At 35.9% G+C, this 23,961-nt stretch overlaps 1 protein-coding gene and 1 pseudogene across 1 annotated transcript; one reads left to right on the plus strand and one right to left on the minus strand.

The window, feature by feature from the left end:
- The first annotated feature begins 1,642 nt into the window (after window positions 1–1,642).
- On the plus strand, window positions 1,643–4,407 carry LOC109072673 (tumor necrosis factor). Its single transcript, XM_019088899.2, has 4 exons — window positions 1,643–1,958; window positions 2,068–2,095; window positions 2,201–2,272; window positions 3,465–4,407. Exons 1-4 carry the CDS (start codon window positions 1,785–1,787, stop codon window positions 3,902–3,904), a joined length of 714 nt encoding a protein of 237 aa, XP_018944444.1. The 5' UTR covers window positions 1,643–1,784; the 3' UTR covers window positions 3,905–4,407.
- A 6,050-nt stretch (window positions 4,408–10,457) lies between these two features.
- LOC122148817 overlaps window positions 10,458–23,961 on the minus strand; it is a 94,271-nt pseudogene continuing 80,767 nt past the window's right edge.

Consider the following 23,961-nt stretch of genomic DNA (forward strand, 5'->3'; position numbering starts at 1 on the left):
ATTATTTTTAATGTTTTTGAAAGAAGTCTCTTCTGCTCATCAAGCCTGCATTTATTTGATCAAAAATACAGAAAAAACAGTAATATTGTGAAATATTATTACAACTTAAAATAATAGTTTTTCTATTTGAATGTACTTTTAAAAAATAATTTATTCCTGTGATGCAAAGCTGAATTTTCAGCATCATTACTCCAGCCTTCAGTGTCACATGTAACATCCAGTCTATCACATGATCATTTAGAAATCATTCTAATATTCTGATTTATTATGAGTGTTGGAAACAGTTCTGCTGTCTAATATATTTGATGAATAAAAGGTTAAAAAGAACTGCATTTATTCAAAATAAAAAAAATTCTAATAATATATTTTCTTTACTATCAATTTTTATCAATTTAACAAATCCTTGCTGAATAAAAGTATTGATTTTATTTAAAAAAAAAAGAAAGAAAAAAAAAAAATACTGACCCCAAATTACTGACTAGTAGACCAACCTGTATATTGTTATTACAAAATATTTATATTTTAAAAACATAGCTTCTTTTTTTTGTTTGTTTTTTTTACTTTTTATTTATCAAAGTATCCTAAAAAAGTATCACATGTTCTGAAAAAATATTAAGCAGCAGAACTGTTTCCAACTTTGATAATGAATCATCATATTAGAATGATTTCTAAAGGACCATGTGATAATGATCCTAAAAATTCAGCTTTGCATCACAGAAATAAATGATAATTTTAATTTTAATTTTTTTTAAAACAATTATTTTAAATTGTAATAATATATCACAATATTACATTTTTTTCTGTATTTTTGTTCAAATAAATGCAGGCTTGATGAGCAGAAGAAACTTCTTTCAAAAACATTAAAAATAGTAATGTTTCCAAACTTTTGGTCTGTACTGTATATGTATATGTATATGTATATGTATATGTATATGTATATGTATATGTATATGTATAAGATTTTAGAATAAATGTAAATAAATGTACATACTCTTGAAATTAAGGTTCCAAAAAGGAGGTTCTGCAGTGATTCCATAGAATAACCTTTTGGGTTCTTTAAAGAACCTTTCAGTGAACAGTCTTTAAAAGAAATCTTTTTTTTTTTCTTAGTGTGAATAACATTTTAAAAGTCTAGAAAAAACTTTTTCGTCTATAAAGAACCTTTTGCACAGTGAAAAAGTTCTATGGACATTAAAGGTTCTTCATGGGGAGTGAATGTACAGCGCTCTCTCCACCCTCAATACCATGACTGAGGTGCCCTTGAGCAAGGCACTGAACCCCCAACTGCTCCCCGGGCGCCACAGCATAAAATGGCTGCCCACTGCTTCGGGTGTGTGTTCATGGTGTGTGTGTGTCCACTGCTGTGTGTGTGCACTTTGGATGGGTTAAATGCAGAGCACAAATTCTGAGTATGGGTCACCATACTTGGCTGAACGTCACGTCACTGTCACTGCATTATTTTTAGTGATAGTAATTCCCTTTGTGTGAGTAAGTGGGTGTGAATGTATCTGTGTCGGTGTTTCTCATGGTTTCTCCTATCCATCTCTTCTCTACTGCTCATTTTTTCTCCACACTCTGACATCACTGGAGTTCCCCCTCTGTGCTTTAAAAAGAATGAAGAGCCAGTTTTTCTGAGCACAACACCGACAGACCAACCAAGAAAAACACTGAAGTGATACACTGCACTGAGGAGACTTTACAAGACCATTTAAAAGAATACTGACAGCATCTGCACGTTGCAATTTCTAGTTTAACTTGAGCTTCACGAGGACTAATAGACAGTGATGATGGATCTTGAGAGTCAGCTTCTTGAAGAAGGAGGATTGCTGCCCTTACCGCAGGTGATGGTGTCGAGGAGGAAGTCCGGCTCGTCAAAGTCAGGCGTCTGGAGGGTGTGTGGGGTCCTGCTGGCTGTGGCCCTGTGTGCCGCCGCCGCTGTCTGCTTCACGCTCAACAAGGTGACAACCCTGACCCATACACACCATGCATGTCATTGTAAATATGCCATTTCAGGTACATATTTGTGCATTATTGTGTACTTATTGTTATGTTTCTTGTTCATTCTAGTCTCAGAACAATCAGGAAGGCGGAAATGGTGAGTTCAGACCCTCAGTTTCAGATCCTCTTTTTTTCCATTCACATCAGATAAAGTGATTTTCTGTGAAACTAAATCATGTTAAATCATGTCTTTCCCCATCAGCGCTGAGGCTCACATTAAGAGATCATCTTTCAAAAGCAAATGTCACTTCCAAGGCAGCCATCCATTTAATAGGTAAGCTAGATTCAAAAGTGCTAAAAGTGGTAAATAAATGCTAAACGTCACTTCACCTCAGAATGCATTAAAGGTTTATACAGCTTTGCATTGCATTATACATTTCAAATCTATTTTAAAAGTTCAAATACTTTTGGGGGTGATTGTGTGAAGTCTATACATTTTAATCATTTGGTTATGTTTCAAAAAATGTAGGATAAACAAATATGTGTCAGATTTCACTCCTATAGAAGTACTTTTAAAAGAAGTTGTAAAAAGCAGGCCAAAATTCTAGTCAAACTCAATTTAATCGGTCAATTAGAAATGAATCAAATACCGACACCAATATGAACAGGTTGCATGACATGCTCTCATCCTTGAAAATCATACAAACTATACAAATTAAGAGAAAATATGACCCTGATTACAGTAGACACTGTTTCAATTATAGTGAGGGTTAAAATAGTTTTGATGTATTGCGTAGTGGCTACCAAGTCTATGAAATATTGATTAAAAATTATTAAATAATAAATAAATATTACTTTTCAGTGTTTCATTTTAATAACATTTGTGTTTACGCTGTTAACATTAATGTATTAAATATAAATGTAATGTATCCATAAACTAATGGACAACAATTTTACAGCATTTATTAATCTACAGTAGGTTAATGTTGTCTAGCCTACTATTGTTCATTATTTATTCATGTTTGTTTTCAATATATTAACTAATGTTAATTTAGGCCACTTGAAATCTTAAAAAATGTATTAGCCTTGTATATTTATGAATTGTATTAAAGGGATAGTTCACCCAAAAATGAAAATGAAAAAAGTATTCTTGTAGCTTCGTAAAATTACGGTTGAGCTACTGATGTCACATGTCACATGGACTATTTTACTGATGTCCTTACAACGTTTCTGGACGTTGATCGTGGTAGTACCCTTGCTGTCTATGGGAGGGACGGAGAGCTCTCAGAATGCACCAAAAAGATCTTAATTTGTGAATGAAGGTCTTACAGGTTTGGAACGACTTGAGGGTGAGCAATTAATGACAAAATTTTCATTTGTGGGTGAACTATCCCTTTAACCAATATCATAAAATAAGCCGTTATGGTAAGGTTAACACTTAATGTGCAATGTAAAATCTGCATCCTGCAGCAAAAACCTGTTGAGTAGCACCGACTTAGGCCATGTTTTTGTTGCTTTCCCTATAGGTGCATATGAACCTGAAGTGTCTACAAAAACCCTGGACTGGAAAAAGAACCAGGACCAGGCTTTCACTTCAGGCGGCTTGAAATTAGTGGAAAGGGAGATCATCATTCCTACTGACGGCATTTACTTCGTCTACAGCCAGGTGTCTTTCCACATCAACTGCAAGACTAACATGACTGAGGACCACGATCTTGTGCATATGAGCCACACTGTGTTGCGCTACTCCGATTCCTATGGCGGCTACATGCCACTTTTTAGCGCAATCCGCACCGCGTGCGCGAAGGTGTCAAACAGTGAGGATCAGTGGTACAACACGATTTATCTCGGCGCGGCCTTCAAGCTGCGAGCTGGAGACAGGCTGTGCACCAAAACGAAGGAAGAACTCCTGCCGAGCGTAGAAACCGGTGACGGAAAGACCTTCTTTGGGGTGTTTGCTTTATGATGTGCACTCTAAAAAAATCAGTCAAAATAGGGCACAATGTACTGTATTTATAATGAAGGAGCTTTCTGTATTTATTTATTTATTTATTTTGTACCTGTTTTACCTTTGTATTTTGCACTGCAATGTGTTGTGTTTTAGAGTTAATGGTAATGTACGTGAAATAATGGATTAAAAAAAAAAATAATACCTTGAAGAGTAAGCAGAGAAGAAAGCATCCCTCTAAACTTCCTCTGCAATGACACTGACGAACCAAGACTAAAATGACCCATGTTTTATATTAAAACAGGTCAAAATGTATAACTCTATGATTCTTATGGATCAGATCCAGGGATGCAGATATTATTTATCGAATGTGGGGGAAACATGGTCGTTTTCAGCTAGTGTTTTTTTTTTTTTTATGAACATGTAATGCAATATAATATTATGTGTATTTATATGTATTTATTTAACTATTTATTAAAAGAATAAAAAAATACAGCAGTGCTACTGTAATTAAATTCAAACGTGTAATCTATCTGTCCGTTTAATCCATAAATTCTGACGTGCAATTTGCACTTTCTCTGCAATTTCCAGTTTTCCTTTAAATCAGATTCGTTTTTAGGCTTCTGAGAGCAAAGGGTATAAATACTGGTCGTGTAGGTTACTGTTGTGATGACATATCTCTGCAAAAAAATGAGAGGCTACACATATCTCAGTCATCAAGATATTTGTATTCAAATTTAGGAAGCAGGGTATTAGAGAAATTGCGTTTCAGTCATGCATTTGCAAACCCCTTCATGTGCATGTTTCCGCTGACACTGTTTCCTCATCAGATAAAATTGTGTGGTTTTGGTCAGGGGAATCTCCCTTACATGCACCATCATGTCACACTTAAGGGAACACTCATCTAGAGTGGGCATTTTTTGTGGTTATTCAGGCTATTCAGGTATTCATCTGTTACTCTGGTAATTAACCATGGTTGAGGAGTAAAACCAGTGGGTTTTTGTGACAACACTGTGGAAAAACTCTTGAGGCATTGAGGGATAATGTGCAAATTACATTATGAGGGTAATTTTCTCATCTGCCTACTGCTATAATCTTGATATTTGATCAGTTGGAGTTCATGTTTTCTAGTTATAGTAGGAGTAATGCCTGTATGTTTTCATAGGTGTGTGCTTGAAAGATCAGTCAGTGTCTATTGGAAGAGAGTTAACTGTGAATGCTGCTTTTTTACTAAAAGTTTGAGTCGACTTCTCTGTACAAGAGTATTTTCCATAAATCCTTTGTGCAAATTATAAGAGTAACTTCTGTTGAACTGTAAACAATCAGCAACTGCCAGTGAACTAGTTTAATGGCTGGCTCTATGAATGCAATAACCTTTTTTAAAAACAGGATTCAATAGATCGCTGCAGGGATGACGTATTTTTGCAGGCCAAAACAGCATTTTAGCACTTCACAGAAGTCAATGGGGTTTTTAAATGGGTTTTTGGTTAAGTGTCTGAAATAAGGTCTGTGGTGAACACAAACTCAAGCAATTTTCACACTTTATTCAATCGCATAAAATACATCAGTAAAACCCCTTTGTGACCTTTTAAAAGCTTTTACTTGTCTTAAAAAAGGCATTTGCTAACAAGTCGTTAATTGGCACTGCAGACGTCGTTGGGGACATTAAACATCATCACACTGGACAGGTAAATGCAACTGTGGTGTAGTTATAAGTTTATAGCTTATGTTTATCTTTTTATTTCTAGTGATTGTATTTAGGCATAAACTTTTGTTGATCACAGATATTTTTTTCTGCAATAATCCAAATTGTAGAGGGAACCAGGCTGATAATAAAAATACGTCATTACTGCAGCACTCTGTAAACTGACATTATTCTCCTCATCTATTGAATATCATAAGGAAACTTGTAAAAAGTGTGAAAGTATTAAATTAATTTCAGTACAACCCCATAAGTCTTTCTGCAGCGATATTAAAGACATGCAAAATATTACTCTAGATATACATGGAAGAGTATAATTATGTAACATACATTTCAGTCATGACAACTCTCAGGATAGCTTGTAAAATCTTTATTAATGTAAACAGAATGTGCATAGGTTTGGTCTTGCTGGACTAGATCTGCTATGCTGCAGCTGCAGAGCAAGTAAACTTGCTTCTTTTAAATGCTCAGATCATAGAATTAAAAGGAAACATGCTGGTTCTGCTAGAGAGAGGAAGATCCCCATAGCAGATCTAGGCAGGTGGTGCTGGGGAGGTGGTGGGCTAAGACGAGGACACGCATAGCGTGCAGACATAGCATTCATTGAATAAATCTTGATTATATAGGTATACAGTAATGAGTACGTAAATGCGATTGCTTGGGACCATTGAATTGAATGAACCAATTAGAATGCAATAGAGTTTCATGACTGAATGTTGCATTGACCAGAAATGTTCTATAATTGGAGCATTGATGGAAGTGCTCTCCCTCATTTTGACAGACAACAAATTATGTTTTTACCTGCTTTAGAGACATTCCAGTAAACACTGCTAATAAGGATTAGAAATAAAAAGGGAGAAAATTATGTTTTAAAGCAGCCATGAGGATTTTGGGGATAATTGAGAGATTCTTATAGCATTGCAGTGAATTATTCAAGGGATATCATTCATTAAAAAGTATGTGTCTGTCGCATTTTTGTCTGTATGTCATAATTTTACAAGGGAAAAAAGTATATTTTCTATATTCTTTATTAGATATTCTGTTTTTGTTTTTTATCAATGTCACAAATAAAAAACCCCACGTTACATTATTTTCCTGAAGAATTAAAATGGAGCATGACAGGAACTGTACAGCTCATTCAGTCAAACTGATGTACACTGAATATCTGTAGCCTGGAAAAAGCCCAATATGGCACAGAAAAAGCCTAAAAAAATGCTCTAAATATATCTCAGAAGTGTAAATGGAAATGGCACTAACTCTGGAAGTCCCCTTTGACCAAGACTTCCACTGAAATGCCTTCAGATGCCATATCACATTCTTTTAATATGTAAGTTTTCTCATATTCACACAATCAGTGCTGAAGGTGACTGAAGTGCTTCAAAATAATGAACCGGCAAGCTTTACGCTGTACCTGAGGGTAATAAAGCAATTGCAATTATAAAGTAGCTTCTCTGAGTGCTACCTGACTCATCAAATGCAAAAACTACTCAAGAGATGAACAGTTTAAAAAACAAATGTAGCAAAAACTACATTTATTTCACCATAGACACCAGTCCAATAGCGTTGTACAGAATCTATCATAGTACAAATACAAATATATTTTCAATACCACATACCAATACCTTTGACTTTATATACTTCATACGTTGTGCAAGAGAATACATTTATCATATACATTTAGCATTTACACAATTAACATTTGTGCATATCATTGTCTGCATGAACATCCCTATCATGATTATTATTGAACCACCATTTGACAAGAAATGATGAATAAAATGTTACAGTAGACCGATAATAAAAACCATGGTGGTGTTTGTACTCATGTTCACGACATCCTCCCCAGGATTCCTGAAGAGTCATCTTCTATCAGCATTTGTGTAAATCACCAGAGCACCATTTAGCCAATCTCAAGTGCTTATGACACATCAAATCGATGACATCATGATGCAGTTCAATCTTCGTCTTGTGTTCAGAATGGAATGCTTGTATACTGTAGTATAGTACAGTAGTAGTATAGTATACTGCCAGTACTGTATTCTGTCTTTTATTAACACATAGTATCTCAGACCGTGTACATTCTATACTAAACCTTTCAATTTCGTTCCATAAATAATAACATTCCATAAATAAATATGGTTTATATGCGTTTTAATAGTTTTAAAAAATTTAACTTTTGGCGCTTAATATTATTTAATATTGGTGCAACAGTGACTGCCAACATTTTCAGCAGTTTGATTCTGGGAGTATTTCTCCAAATAATTTTTCCCCATAGTGAATAAAAAACAAACAACAACAACAAAAAACAAGTCTTTGTTTTAAGCCATGAACCAAAATAACCAGCTACAAGATGATTTACATTTTTCACCAATTTCACAACAATTTTTGATTTGAAGCAAAAAAGTATTTGAAAATTGGACAAAAAGACGAAGTTTCAAGACTGTGTACTTAATAAGGGGAAAGAACTACAATCCCAGGAAGCACTGCAAATGACAAAAGCATTAAAAAAGATGGAGAAATATACACTATTGGTTTAAAGATACAGAAACAATATATTTTACTTTTATTGAAAAATATGCATATTACGCATACAAACTTTTAAGTAGTTTAAGTGTGCAGCAAAACTGAACTTCACATCATTCGCAGTGCTTAATAGGATCTTTTGGTGCAATTTACTTGTCGCAGTTCTCTGATTGGTGGAGATTCTCTGCAGATTCATGGGTAATGTAGTTTTTCCCAAGAAATTCCACTATTAAACATGATCACAGTAGATCTGTCTTTAAAAATGTATAAGTTACTGTTAAAAATCAATTACACTATCAATAAAATGAACATGACTTTTACTTCCAGAACCCGAATGTTTCACTCAATTGCACAAAAGTTTTCATTGTGGGATACTGTACACTGTACACATACTATACCCAGCATACATACTATATACTACACTAAGGGTAGTATACTAGCAAGCTTTTCAGAACACAGCCTATGTTTACAAAACCAGCAGCAACATTCCAAATATTGTGAGGTATTAACAGTTCTCAAAAATAATGAGCAAATGTGCTATTGTCACAAGCACTTATGAACGGACAAATGACTCTGATAGTCCCTGTAGGGATTTTTTCTGTACATCCCGTCACTCAAAATGAGATAGAGGCAAAAAAGGAAATGAGGCAGGTGAGATGAATCATTAATAGTCCAGCTGAAACCGGGGAAACTTTGCTGTACAGGCCTGCTGATGAATCCGAGCCGCACACACCGAGATAAAGCAAGAGAGTTCACAAGGGTCAGACAGACACACAGCTGTGGAGAAAAGCTACCATTGAAGACTGTCATTTAGGGGACGCTGCAGACTGGAAACTGGCGTTTTATTCATGAAGAATTACAGTTCCAATATACTGTGTTTAGAAATCATGTACTGTATTGTACTGTACTGCAGGTTTTCAGTTTTTGTTTAAATCAGGAATGTAACGTGATTTGTGTGACACAAAGCAGCTGATGAGTGTGTGAATGTGGGTGTCCAAGTAAAGTACCGCATTGCACGCTAATCTAATGAACTAATTCCTCTTTTCAAAAATCATTGCTGTTTACCAAACACAAAACAAGGATGGCTGTACAATGCAATTTTATTGTTATTTGCATAACAAAGAAGCAGCATCCTGTGACGACTATAATATGGCAGGTGCCATTTAGAAGCAAACTGCTTTATAATGCTGGGAGATTCAATCTGCAGCTTTCAGCGACATGGGGGATCTAATAAAAACAAAACCACCAAATCTGTGATGAAATTACATCTCCTCTGTACAAAGCCTTCAAATGCCTTCAACAGCTTGTGACTGCTAAAAATATTATCCCAGCATGCTCTGGGAGAAAAGCTGGCTATAAGCAAACCAGCATCATTTCATTTAATCATTTCAACTTACTGTGAATTTTTTTTTTTTTTTTTTTTTTTTTTTTGGAATTGTGAGTAATTTTGGTCCATGCAAAAATCATCTCAGGTAGGCAGGGCTTTACTATGTAGTTTCTAACGTGTTCTGGTTGGTTTATTACAAAAAAAATCCCTCCTTCAGTGTAAATTTTATGGGATTATTCACTTTATTTATCATCTGCCTGGTGAAAATCATAAGTCTGATCACTTAGAAAAGCAATAGCACACTTCTCTTCAACAAATCACATGATTTGAGGTATCATAGGAATCCCTAAAAAAAGTGAGTTCAAAATTAGGTAATGAGCTAATAAAAGAGGAAACTTTAAATCTGTTGATCTTGGACACAAGAAATGTCGTAATACTGTCAGCTGCACGCCAGGGAAAGAATGTTTATGAGGTCATGGTGAAATTGGAAAATGGGTAGATTTACAAAAGGATATGAAGTACTTGGATATCAAATGCAGTTCACCAATAAGGTCCCAGGGAACCGACTCCCAGGGTACACATACTGATAAAACGTAAACTTCAGATGTACTGTAAAATGCAATGGATAAAAGAGTTTGCCAAATGAATAAATGTAAATAATGTACCGTATCGTTACTACACTGACTCACGATTGGCAGACTGTAATGAAAATCACTATATGATACATATCGCGATACATATATTGCAATTAGATATGTCATGATATCAAAATGTGGTCGCGATTGACACCGCACCAAATGTGTGTGTGAATCGGTCAGTCTCTCTAAAGCAGTTTCAGAGTTCAAACTTAAGGCCTTGACACACCAAACACGAACTAGCAGTGACGAAAGCTGACTGTGTTGTTGCCTCATGTTCGCACATCTTGGCTAAAAGTTGCGCTTGAACAAACTGCGACGATTACAGCCAATGGCCAACTAGCAGGTACATTCTGTGCCTACATGAGAGAAAACAACTGTCCATAACAGCAACAGGTTTTAATAGTTTGTATTTGTGATTCAAAAAGAGAAACCTAGGACTGCATACACACAAACCGTAAACAAAGCCATTTTAATTTTGAATAATGTTGATCATTTTTTAAATTCCAGATTAAAAACGCAAAAATATATTTGTTATTGGATGCTCAGGTTTAGAACAGCCTACTGTCTGTGCCTTCTTGACTTCTTTGCTTTCATTACTTTTGCTATTATTCTCAGGCACTTGTTAGTTAAACCGAACAGCCAGAGTTCTTTCTCACAGACAGCGCCGATGCCAGCGGACATTGATTCAACATGCTCAACTGTCCAAAACCCCCCCCAATGAGGTCTAGTGCCAACGTTTCTGAACATACCACAAAATACTAGGCTGATTAATGCTCTATGATGGCCTGACGTTGGCCGTCAGCTTTCTGTGTCAGGGCCTGTATTTAGTTGACCTGATTGAATTGTAGAAAATATGAACAAATGTATAATAAAAAAAAATCAATACAAAGCAAGAAAGTTAAAAAAAAATTACAATATATGATTATTTCATAGATTCCTAAATATTTGTGTTTTAAGGGAATAATGGGAATATTTAGTGTAATTCATGATGTTTTTGTAGGGACGTTTTTAGCTTGTCATTGTTCATCCACAATTCTCCGAGTCAAAGTCAGCTGAGGGTTTCTCAATTGAATGGTGTAATAGTTCACAGCATGTGTGGTTTTCAAATACGGTGACACATGAAATGTTGCAATCAAAGCCAGATTCTCAAGCTTCCTGTGTATAACCTCCCATGAATCACAGCAAATGTCGGAAACAAAAGAAACAAACAAGGCCATCTGCTGGACGGAGGTGGGGAAAATTGCAGGCCGCGAATCAAGGTAGCTTATTTTTCTCCCCCCTTTTCAGTTCACAGAGTCCCCACTATTATTCCATCCCAGTTCCTCCAGGTTCACTTGTAGAGGAGCTGCAGTCGGCCGGGGTGGCAGTTGTTGCGGTTGATCTTGCCGTCGGGCTGGTAGAGGGTGGAGGAGTTGGAGAAGGTGGGAGGGAGGGAGTGGTTGTCGGAGGCAGGGAGAGGGTATCCTGGTGGCGGGAGGAGAGATCTGGGATTGTTCTGAGGAGCGGGGAGAGATGGAGAGCTGTGGTTCTGATTGGAGGAGGTGGGGCGTTTCCTGGAGCGCAGGGCCTGTCGCTCTGACAGCTGGTTTCTCAGCTCTGATACACGTTCCTCTTTCTGTCGGGAGAAAACATGAGGCCAAATGAGAAACCAGTTTCTGTTGAGCCTAAAATATTATCTGTGCAGATATGAAAAGAACTGAGAAAAGGAAGAAGAAAGTAAACGTGACAATCTGCCACGGCTCTCATGACATTTAGCATCAGACAGGATAGGGGCAAATTTAAGAATGAGCTCCCTTTGAAGCTCAATTTGAATAGAACTGGCCACACAACCTACAGGATGCTGAATTGGAAAGAATGGAAGAGGATTTTGCTAAATCATAATTCAAAGAAATTTCAGTCACACAAAAGGGGAATTTCCTTTCAGTGCTCTTATTGTTAACTAAAACTATTAAAAATCATTTCCGTAAATTAAATAAAACTGAAATAAAACAAAAGAACTAATAGAATGCAACTCACTGAATTAAAATAAGTTTAAATTAACACAGCAAAATTACCTTAAAAAACCTAAACAAAAATTAAAATAAAAACTATTCAAAATATTAAGAAATACTATAATAGTATATCAATGATGCTAAAATAAGTTTCCTTTGCATGCCACGAATGTTGAAACAAAATGCATTTATTATACAATTCATTCTGACTAACTGTGCTGATGTTCTCCTTCGTATGTAGTCATTTTTCTCAGCTGGTTTCTTTAAAACAAGTTCATTACTGTCAAAAGAATGCCATCAAAATATCCACTACATTGTTTATAGATCATGTATAAAATACATTTTTACATCAATATTTGGGATCCATATAATCTAATGAGCTTTTACAGCTCGAGTAAATAAATTCCATGGTCCATTAATTCTGGAAAGATTTTTTTAGTCCTTGTGAAATGGCAATTATTTGGTACATTATTATTTCCTTTAATTATTAGATTTAAATATATGTTTTTAATGTATTATATACTGCAATTAATAAATAGAGTTAACAATATATCTGGGGAAGCCATATGTGACCCTGGACCACAAAACCAGTCATAAGGGTCAATTTTTCAAAATACATCAACTGAAAGCTGAATAAATATGCTTTCCATTGGTGTATGGTTTGTTGTGATAGGACAATATTTTTTGAGGTGATACAATTTTATTATAAAGTATATTATGTGGGTGTAAAAATCTATATTGATTTTATTTTTGTTTGTATTTTGTTGTTATAAATATATTTTAATATTTAGAAAAATTGTCTTAATCTTAAATTTGTCTTAAAATTGTCTTAAATCTTAATGTATTTACAGTAGGAAATTTATAAAATATCTTCATGGAACATGATCTTTACTTAATATCCTAATGATTTTTGGCATAAAAGAAAGAAATAATTTTGACCCATACAATGTATTTTTGGCTATTGCTACAAATATACCCCAGCGGCTTAAGACTGGTTTTGTGCTCCAGGGTCACATATACTTATGTGTTAACATTCTGATGATTGTCACCATATCTTAAGGTTTTCCACCCACAAAATCCAATTTATCCCATTATTATGTGTATTACCCTTGTCTAAATCAAATCTCAGTGTTACATTTCTGAGGCAGAGACAATCAGTGTAAACTGTGTTTGGTGTTTTTACTTTTTTAGATTAAGGCAATCGGGAAATGCATTTCCTGGTTCTTATTGGCATACATTATACCACTGCTCTTTACAAGAGCATCAGTTATGTACATGGAAAATGAAGTCATCTTCCACCATGGTCCATAAAATTACAATGAATAAAATGTATAGATATATAATAAAATGCATTACTGAAAGCTACACTTACAGCAGTTATATGTATGATTTCCCTTGAACTCTTGTTTCTTTAATAACAAATGCAAATCTGCATTCTGTTACTACCCCAATTCACATTCCAAATAAAGTTAAAAATGCATTCTAAATTCAGTTCTGAAATGTGCTCTATCCTAGTATGAGACATCCTCAACAGCATGCTGGAGAAAGTGAAGGTGACACAGAACCTCCTGAATGATCTTCTGCAGCTCTTTGTTCTCTCTCTCCAGCTGGCGGGATTTCTCTTCATCGTTGTTGTTTGTGGATGAGCCGGTCTTCATGGTCTCCTGCTGGTCTGACTGCCACTCACCACGAGTGATAAGCCTCCGCATCTGCACCAAACACACAAACACACCACACGAGGTATAACTACAGACGAGATTCATGTTGACAGAATATATGTGAATGTAGTCTTCTATGTACTATTTTTTAAAAATAGTATGCGAGGGTTTGGGAGTAGGGTTAAGCAGTAGTAATAATAGTGATTAATAATAGTGATTAATAAAAATATTTATAAATTTTTATGGGTTTTTATGTTTTATATTGTTGTTTAAGTCTCTTAATAGTCTGATTAAAGAATAATTCAAAGAGATCAGGTTAAAAATAATAATACAATAACACTGGTCTGGGTGTATACAACGTGGCTCCTTTCTTTGTATATATAACTGCTCTTATTGGCTGTTGTATAAAAGCACTTTATGTCTTTCATCTCTTTCATATTCTCCAGAGATGTGTAATAACACCGGTCTCCTCTGATGACACTGATTACACAAATCTCCATAACATCGTCACTCAGCGTGCTTTAAGATTTCACGAGCAGACCGCTGAGAGAGATGCATATGTCACACATTTACCCCTACTCTAGTTATCCATCATTAATATTCATCACTGTAATACATTATTTACATTACTGCTCCTTCTTGTTTTGAGAAAATGATCTTCTGTTGTACCTTAGGGACGAAGAGGACAACCAGAGTGATGTAGACGGAGAAGATGATGGCCAGTGAGGCGAAGGCGAACGAGGCGTCCTGCTTAGACGACAGAATCATGGTGACGGGAGCCGTTATCATACACAACACCTGAAGGAGAGACAAACGGTCACATATACAGGTGTTTCTTTAACTATGGACACTTACAAACATTTTTCACTCCCTCATTTCTGTAATTTGTGTGGTGTATGGAGGTGTTTTTTTAACTATGGACACTTACAAACATTTTTCACTCCCTCATTTCTGTAATTTGTGTTACAAAAATTGTTTTTTTTGATTGTTGCATTATAAAATAGATGAAATAAATAGTTGTTTCGTTGTTAGGTATTAAATTGATAAAAATTAAAATTGAAAAATAAAAATAAATTTAAAGCAAAGTAGAAATATTAAAAAACCCAAAACTAATAAAAACATTATAACAGCACTTAACTTGAACTTTTTTTTTGCTTGTCAATTTTTCTATTTATTTATGTATATATTTATTTTTTTGTACGATAACACAGATTTTATTATTATTATTATTATTTTGAAAGTCCATTGCTCACTGGCTCTGAATACAAAATAGACAAACCACAGGTTACAGGATGGGTGGGATGTTGATCAGTACTGGTTTGGTTTGGGATGGGCGTCATCATGCGACATAAGCAATGAACACTGTGTCTACAACGGACACAAGAGGCGTGTGCGATAATACACTATATATACACTCTATATAAATTTATTGCACAAAACTATGTATTCGTTCCCCAGCAATATACAGTGGGTGTAAAAAAAAAAAAAAAAAAATTGTTGACCCCCTTCCTGATTTGATTTTTATTTTTTTTTTGCATGTTTGTCAGATTTTAATGTTTCAGATCATCAAACAAATTAAAATATTAATAAAAGATGTGAACACAAAATGCAGTTTTTAAATGAAGGTTTTTTATTATTAAGGGGAAAACAAAATCCAAAACTAGATGGCCCTGTCTGAAAAAGTGTTTGCCCTCTAAACCTTATAACTGCTTGGGCCACCCTTAGCAGCAACAACTGCAATCAAGCTTTGTGATAACTTGCACTGAGTCTGTAACAGCGCTGTGGAGGACTGTTGGTCCACTCATCTATTCAGAATCATTTCATTCAGCCACATTGGAGGGTTCTCGAGCATGAACCCTCTTTTTAAGGTCATGCCACAGCATCTCAACAGGATTCAGGTCAGGACTTTGACTAGGCCACTCCAAAGTCTTCATTTTGTTTTTTTTCTTTAGCCATTCAGAGGTGGACTTTGCTGTGTGTGTTTTGGATCATTGTTCTGCTGCGGAACCCAAGTTCGCTTCAGCTTGAGGTCACAAACAGATGGCCGGACATTCTCCTTCAGGATTTTTTGGTAAACAGCAGAATTCATGTTTCCATTTATCACAGAAACTGTGGAGATATTTTGGTCCACTCACAGCCCCAGACCATCACACTACCACCACCATATTTTACTGTTGGTATGATGTTCTTTTTCTGAAATGCGGTGTTACTTTTACGCCAGACGTACTGGGACACACACCTTTCCAAAAGTTAAAGTTTTGTCTCGTCAGTCCACAGATTATTTTCCCAAAAGTCTTGGGGATCATCAAGATGTTTTCTGTCAAAACTGAGACGAGCCTTTATGTTCTTTTTGCTCAGAAGCGGTTTTCATCTTAAAATAATTTTACAGAACATCGTGATAAATTATTCTAATTACAAATTTCTCAAATTATATTTACTTTGACTTTTCCTTATAAATGTTTACACAAAACATGTTAAAATAGTTTACGATTATTTCACAGATTTTTTTTTAATAATGGATTTTCATTTATGATTGAATGTCTGGGTATGGGACATTTAGTATATGCATAAATGGCTACTGAATTTTTTTTTAATAAACGATGAAGGCATGATAATATATTCACAAGATTGTTTATAATGTGATGTTTATATAACTTAAAGAAACAACTTCATCCGAAGGCAGAGGAGAGGAGAACAGAAGCCAAGAGAGAAAGAAGCATAAAGCAATAAATATTGATCATCAGTCATTTCTCACAAAGCCAGTAAAATCTTATCCAGGCTAGCAAAAAGAAAATGTTGTCTGGCATCAACAGAGGTGATCTTTTTTTCCAGGGTCATAAGTTATTTGGACAGGGCAAAAAGTGCAAGCAGTCTCTCTAAATCAAAGCGGTTTACAGCTGGTCTCACAGCAGTACCCTACAGCTTTCACAGAGCCCATCTGAATCACACCATGACAGAGCAGTAATGATGTATGAAAACCTGTACGCTTTTATCTTAAAATGCATGGCCATGCTAAATAATACAAGTGAATCCTGAATGGAAAAGAGCAGCAAGCCAATCCTTAAAATATTTTCTTTTGTGTTCCAAAGAAGAATGACAGTCATATGGCTTTGGAACAACATGAGGGTGAGTAAATGATGACAGATTTTACAGTATGTCATTATTTAGTCATCCTCATGTCATTTCAAACCCATGTGACTTTCAATTCTTCTGTGGAAAACAAAAAGGAGAAATTTTGGGGTGAATTATCTCCAAAAATAGCATAAAAAGCACAACAAAAGTTAAAATTCTAACTTTGAGTGAGGAAAAAACTAAACTGAAGTTGTTACTCACTGTTTATTTCATCAGGTTTATTGCTGGGTGCACTATTCTTATAAATAGCCACTGCTAACTATGGAACATCAAATAGAAACATGTTTAATACTGTACATGGTCCCTTCCAAACAAAGAAATAAATAAAATAAATAATATTTCAAAAACCATTCTATTTCTTGATTCGGGTGTTAAACAAGTCCTCAGAACATGAATTCCATAAATCTTATCAGTTTGCTGTGAACAGGAGGGCTCTCATCTTTATTATTGTCCTCCAAGCAGCTGAAATTCTAAAAAGTGATGGAGTTGGTAATGGCATGGCAGATGGCATCTGAAATCATTTCTTTAGCAGAATGGGCATTTGCTAAGGGCCAGGAGTCGGCCTGAGACTTAGAAAAAAGAAAGTGAGAGAGAAAAGATTAAAATGCAAATACGGCCCCTTGCTGATCTAAAGTCTCTCCCTCAATTTGAGCTAAAATAGGGTTCAGTGTATAATGGTTAATCCTCGGAGGCCGAGATGAAGAGAGACACACTGCTTCAAATTAAAAGCTTACAATGAAAAAGCTGATGGACAAAAGCTTTGTGCTTTATTTCCAATCAACCTTCACCACAGAAAACAGACCAGAAGTCTTTATGGCAAATGAAATGAGATTCCTGTGTACTTAGCGTCTACATTAAGTGTGTTATCAGCGTGGTACGTGCTGCTTTCATGACTTGTGAGCCTTGAAATGCTAAAGTGGAACAGACGAGATGATGTGCAAAAACAAACAACTTTCAACATTACTGAGGGACCACTTTACTTGAGTTTTCTAACTACTCAAGAGCTCCAGTCCCGTCAAACTGATGTGCAATCTTATTCCCGGTGATGAGGGGAAGCTCTCTTTCCCCCCTTTTCCCTGTCCTCTGGAAAACTCTGCGTCCCTGGACAGCATTCGAGATGGCAGGCTCAGACACTTCACTTCCATCAAATCTAGCAGAGCCACACTGAAGAGCTCCAGGCGTGTTCTTACTGCTTATGAGTGTGTTGTGACACACAACAGCTCCAGACGGACACCGCGTCCAATTCACAGGCCAACTCCCAACTAAATTTGAGCAACGAAAGGAAAAAACCCCTCTGCGGTGCTATTTCAGTCATGTCAGCCCAACAGTTCTACCTTTTAATTGGACAATATTTGGGTGACAACTGACATTTCAAATGTCACCCAAGGCGCTCTTTAAAATGTCCAGAGGGACAAGTATAAAGACGAACAGACTCACAGAGACATTGTAGATGGCCATCCCAACAGCTCGATGATCGTTTATTTTTTCAGTGGACACAGATTTGGTTTCATAAGCCAGAAAAATCCCCAGAAGCAGCAGCAAACCCTTATAGCCATAAACGACACCTAAAAGACAAAACAGAGACCAAAATAATGACCAGGTTTCCAAACATCCTTATTGTCCTTACCATTGTTCCTTCCCAAATCACTTCAGCACTCACTATTGATGGAGCTCATGTTGCTGCGTTGGGCCACTCAAACAAACAGAGCAATATGGTTTATTTTAGATTATATTAACATACCAGCATCAATATAATGGACTTCAATGGTGCTCAATGGGTTGAAGGTCCAAATTGCGGTTTCAGTGCAGCTTCAAAGGGCTCTACATGATCCCAGTTGAGGAATAAGTTTCAAAAACAAATTTTTAACCAGAAATGCAAGTCTTGCACTAGCTCCAAGATGCACGTCCGCAAATTCATGCATGACGTAATCATGTTGGAAAGGTCACATGCAGTTAGCACCTCGTCTGTTTACATCAGTTCAAAAAGGTTGGGTAGGGGGAAACTTTGCATGTTCGCTTTGTAAACACTGGGTCGGTACTTCCTACATCACGCATGACCTTTCCAATGTGATTACGTAATGCGTAAGGTCGAGTTAGTGCAAGACAAGCATTTGTGGTTAAAAAGTATATACATTTAGATTTTTTAAGAAAATGACAGATCGTTTCACTAATTAAGTGGTTAAAAAGGTTTTTTTTTTTTTTTAGAAAATGACAGTTTGTGGTTAAAAAGGTTTTTTTTTTTTTTTAAAATGGTTAAGCACCACTGAAGTCCATTATATGGACAAAAATCCTGAAATGTATTCCTCAAAAACCTTAATTTCTTTGCCACTGACGACAGAAAGACATGAACATCTTGGATGACATGGGGGTGAGTAAATTATCAGGAAATGTTTATTCTGGAAGTGAACTAATCCTTTAAATCATCGGTAAACATCGCTGGTGCAATGACGGTCACAGACAGGGGGTGCAGATTTAATTTAACTGAGTGTTTGCTAAAAACCAACTCTCTCAGATTATCATTTCAAATTTATTTGGCTTTGGATGTGACCGAAAATGGTGCTATCCAAGCGGGTGAGCTGTTTATTATGTAATTAGTCCATCCATTTCCACCAGTTTGATGTATTCAGTCTGATGCAAACATGATAGGAGGACATTATCACTCTGACAGGGTGATCAGTCAGTCACAGGCGCTGCCTGCACCCATGACTTTTGCCTGCATCTAACCATTCATCCCTCACATTCACACCACACTTTACTACTGAGAACTCTGCTATATTTGTTTTTTTTTTAGTTCTGTTCGATCAAGTATGTTCTCATCCAGATGTTGTGAAAGGACACTGCTGTCCATGTGTCCTTGGACCAAGTGCCTAAAATGGTTTATTCAGAGAAACTGTCATGACAGAAGACAGGTCTGTTTACGGCCAGCTGTGCTCATTTCTCAAGGACTTTGCCTGAAGAATACATTAAAGGCTGACCGTAACTGGAAGACCAAGGCCAGTCCAATTTATCTCATAAAGGTAGCAATTAATTTGTTTAATTAGTTAAACACTTACAAGAAGGAAACACATGAGTTGAGAGGCTGAAGGTCGTAACCACCGGGGTTCCTTCATTAAATCACTCTTTCACTCACAGGCTTATAGGCATTATTCAGACAGCAACTATTTTTTATGTCCAACACCATGACAAAATCAGGACGAATAAGAGCAGAGACACAGTCTACCCATCTCGTTTATTTGCATGCACCAGCCGTGTTGTTTTAGTATCTGATTTAATATAGGAATTATGCAAATCAGGTAACATCAGGACACTAACATGTCTTGTAGGACAGTTCTGAGAATTAGGTCATCAAGGACGCTGCAGACTAACTTAAACCTTGTGAAAAAGAATTACACTTTTACATACTTTTGCAAAAAGTATACCTGTGACAAATATTCTTAAGTGTGTAAATATGCAGTATCACTCCTCTAGTGTGTTCAAGGCAGCTCAGGCAGCTCTTTAAAATGTCTTAAGTGTGCTTGACTACACTGCACATCTGGATATACACCGCCTATAATATAACATTTAATCATCTTTTGATGAATCACTGCCAGCATGATCACTAGAAAATGTACACAAACATCTCCTTAAAAGAAAATTCTGTTTACTGCCTGTTTTCTACAAAAACGACTTCATTTAAATATGCCTTCCGCAGGCCTAATTCAGCACAGATAGTGTCGGGTTTAACTAGATTACGAGTGGTTGGTAAATAAAAAAGCAGGTTTTTTAATGGAAAGACTGCATGCAAAGGTCAGGAAATGCATTAACTGGTAAAATGTATAAAATGCAGCTGTACACTATTAAAAATAAAGTTTCAAGGGGATTCGCAGGGATGCCATAGAAGAACCATTTTGGGTTCCCCAAAGAAACATTCAGTGAACAATTTTTAAAATTCTAAAGACATTTTTTCCACTATAAAGACCCTTTAATGCAATGAAAATGTTAGAATTCTAAAGACATTTTTTCCACAATGTAGCAAAGCGACTGACAACTAAAAATATTTACATTTGACAAAAAACAAATCAGAATTGGGTGCACTGTGAACAAATACAGTGTCAAACCCAGAGAAGTCTTACCAAGCCATGTGTTCATTTTCTCTGAACTGCAGTGCTGCAGCAGAGGCTCGATCAACTGATCCACGTCACCTTTAGGTGCTTCTTTAGTGAACTTCTGCTCAGATAGAAAGAGAAACACAACAGCAGCTCATTCAATATTTTGTTTATATCCACCTTAGGGCCAAACACAATAAATCCAGCTGTGCAATATACAAAAAACACAGTCCTTGTGTGCTGCCGTACCTCCACTGTGATGTGCAGGGGATCCACAATCTGCCAAATCATAAGGGACAGGATGTCGATAACCAGCAGGACTCCCACAGTGGCATAGAGCTTCCATGGCTCCAGGTGCTGCTGGGATATAAAAGGACCACTGAATCAACTTTCCATCCTGGACAGTGAAAGACACAGCTTGCCCCGTGATTCATGACATCATATAGAGCGTAAGTGCAGAGAGCTTGACGGGGAAACAATGGCCCATTATCAGGATGCCAATTCAATCCTCCACACGGTGGCCGCACTTTATGGTTTAAGTGAGGTAAGTGTCTTCAATGGATTTCGGATGAGACCTTAACGCTGTAGCAAAATCAATAGTCATTCTTTTTTGTAGCGAGGATGGTGTTTGTGAGCAATTAAACATAAAAAGCATTTATTTAAAGAGCAACATAAAAGTGTTTATGTTCTCTGTGACTCGTATTGTTTATCGTCACTTTTGAGAGCTCATAAACCTCAAACACACCTTCGCAGCAGCGAAGACGGAAGAACTCGCACATAGCCACACAACTGACTGGGTTCAAAACAAGTTAAGCTCTATGTATGGACTGCTATCAATTACTACAGAACTTTGACTCATGCCTCTGTAAAAATGAACAGGAATGGACTAGAAAAGGACTATGAGTCATTTCAGGGGGGTTACAAGCAAAAATATGAAGCTTGCAATTTTGTTCAAGTGCTTATATTAAGCTCTAAAGGCACTTCAATCATCCTTTAAGCGGTGGATCTACTTTTCTGGGTGGATGAGCTTCTGGTTTCCCCATAGGCTTCCATTTTAAGTATGTTTTTACAAACTGAGAATCAAGTGTAAATTATTTCCTGTGTTTGTTTTTGTCATTATTTTATATATATCTGACGTATTTAATGTGTTAAGGGGATTGCAATTCACACAATACAATACCCATCACGAGTTCCTCTGTACTTTAAATAGAATGTTTGTCCCAAATATTTCTTTCTGTCTTATGGTCTATAATAAATGCTGACACTATTCTGTTTTCCATATTTTCCTTCTGTATCCAAACGATGACTTTGAAGAATCCACTTCAAACTAACTTACTGATGCTCAGTTTGTGTTTGTCTGTTTTTTTACTTATTTTTTAACATAAAAAAAATATATTTCTAGTGGCTCCCTCAGTCAAAGAAGCACGTTTGAAAATGACAAAGCTGTCAATTTGATACCCCACTGCACATCACAGATCATTTCTCAATCTCTGAATCCTTTCTTTGTGTAGAGACAGTGTGAGAGAGAGAGAGAGAGAGAGAGAGAGAGAGAGAGAGAGAGATCTGAGCTCTCCACAGGGGCTCATGACAAGCTCTTCTCCACCACTAGATGGACGTTCAAGAATATTCAATAATAGGCATTATGTACTTACCCTGAAAATACCTTTCTCCTCTATCTTTATCTCTTTCTCTATCCTTATTTTAGTTATTATGGCTGTGCGTTTGTGTGATGGGTGATCTGACCTTCAAAACATCACTTTCTTAATACAGCACAGAACTAACAATGATAAATACATACATAGCTTTTGTTAATCTTAGTTATCGTTAATTTCAGCATTTTCTGATAAACTTTTAGTTAATGCACTGTGGACTAAAATGAACAATAAACAATTGTATATGTATTTACTAACATTACCTAAGATTAATAAATGCTGCAAAAATGTATTGCTCATTGTAAGGTGGTGTAAACTAATACATTAACTAATGGGATCTTAAAGAGTTAGAAAAATCAAACATAATGATTTGAAATGATTTTGTGCAGTGTTTTTGTGGGCTGTGCTGTATGATAAATGTGCTGTTTAAGGATGCTCAAGGACAACGGGAGACCCATCGCTATGAGATCAGACAGAGAGACGGTGGAAGTGAGAAGGAGATCTAAAGATGATAACAGAGAGCGGAACGAGATGTATACTTTATAAAGAAACAATAATTCCACTATGATATATTGATCATTCCAGCGGCGTACTGAACGTCCTTGATACAAGTCAAGAGAAAATCCCTGAGGGTTTAAAAGAACAGATAATTTAAAAACACCTCCGATTAACCTCACACAGTCTTATTTTTGCTAAATTAAGATTTTTACTAATTATCATTTATTTATTTTTTGAATTTTAGTTAAATGTATTTTTTTTTTAAATGCCTATATAGTTTTTATTTCAGTTTAGTTTTAGTTATGATACTACATCACGTTAAATTAAATGAAAATGAGAAATGTTGCAGAAATAAACTAAAGTTTATTTTATATATATATTTTTTATTTCAGTTAATGTTCATTATCCTTCAACTAACTAAGTAACCAGATTTTAGTGTAAGTATAATAACCCTGGTTCTCTACTCACCTTTCTCTTGTCCTTCTTCTCATCTTTTTTTGTGAACACCGTGTGAACCCACCAGATCTTCGTGAACATACTTCCATAAGCCAAACTGAAGCCAAGTCCAAGCAGCCACAAACGGAACTAGAAAAACAACAACAATAATAATAATAAAAATTTAGCCAATATTTCAGTGTTTAACTTTAAAAGACTTCAGTGCACAATGGAAATAAGTATAATATTAAAATTCTTGTCTGTACTGATAAGCTTCTAATTATTCTAATGTTATGGGATATAAACAATTGATGCCTAATATTAAAAATTCCAAAAAATTCTAAAATTTGAATTTCATTGTATTCTTTTTTGTCATTTCAAAGGTGAATTAAATGTAAAAATAGGAGAAAAGAGTTAAAAGTTTAATAAAAGCT

The sequence above is a fragment of the Cyprinus carpio genome, chromosome A19, assembly GCF_018340385.1.
Source record: "Cyprinus carpio isolate SPL01 chromosome A19, ASM1834038v1, whole genome shotgun sequence".
NCBI classification, from domain to species: domain Eukaryota; kingdom Metazoa; phylum Chordata; class Actinopteri; order Cypriniformes; family Cyprinidae; genus Cyprinus; species Cyprinus carpio.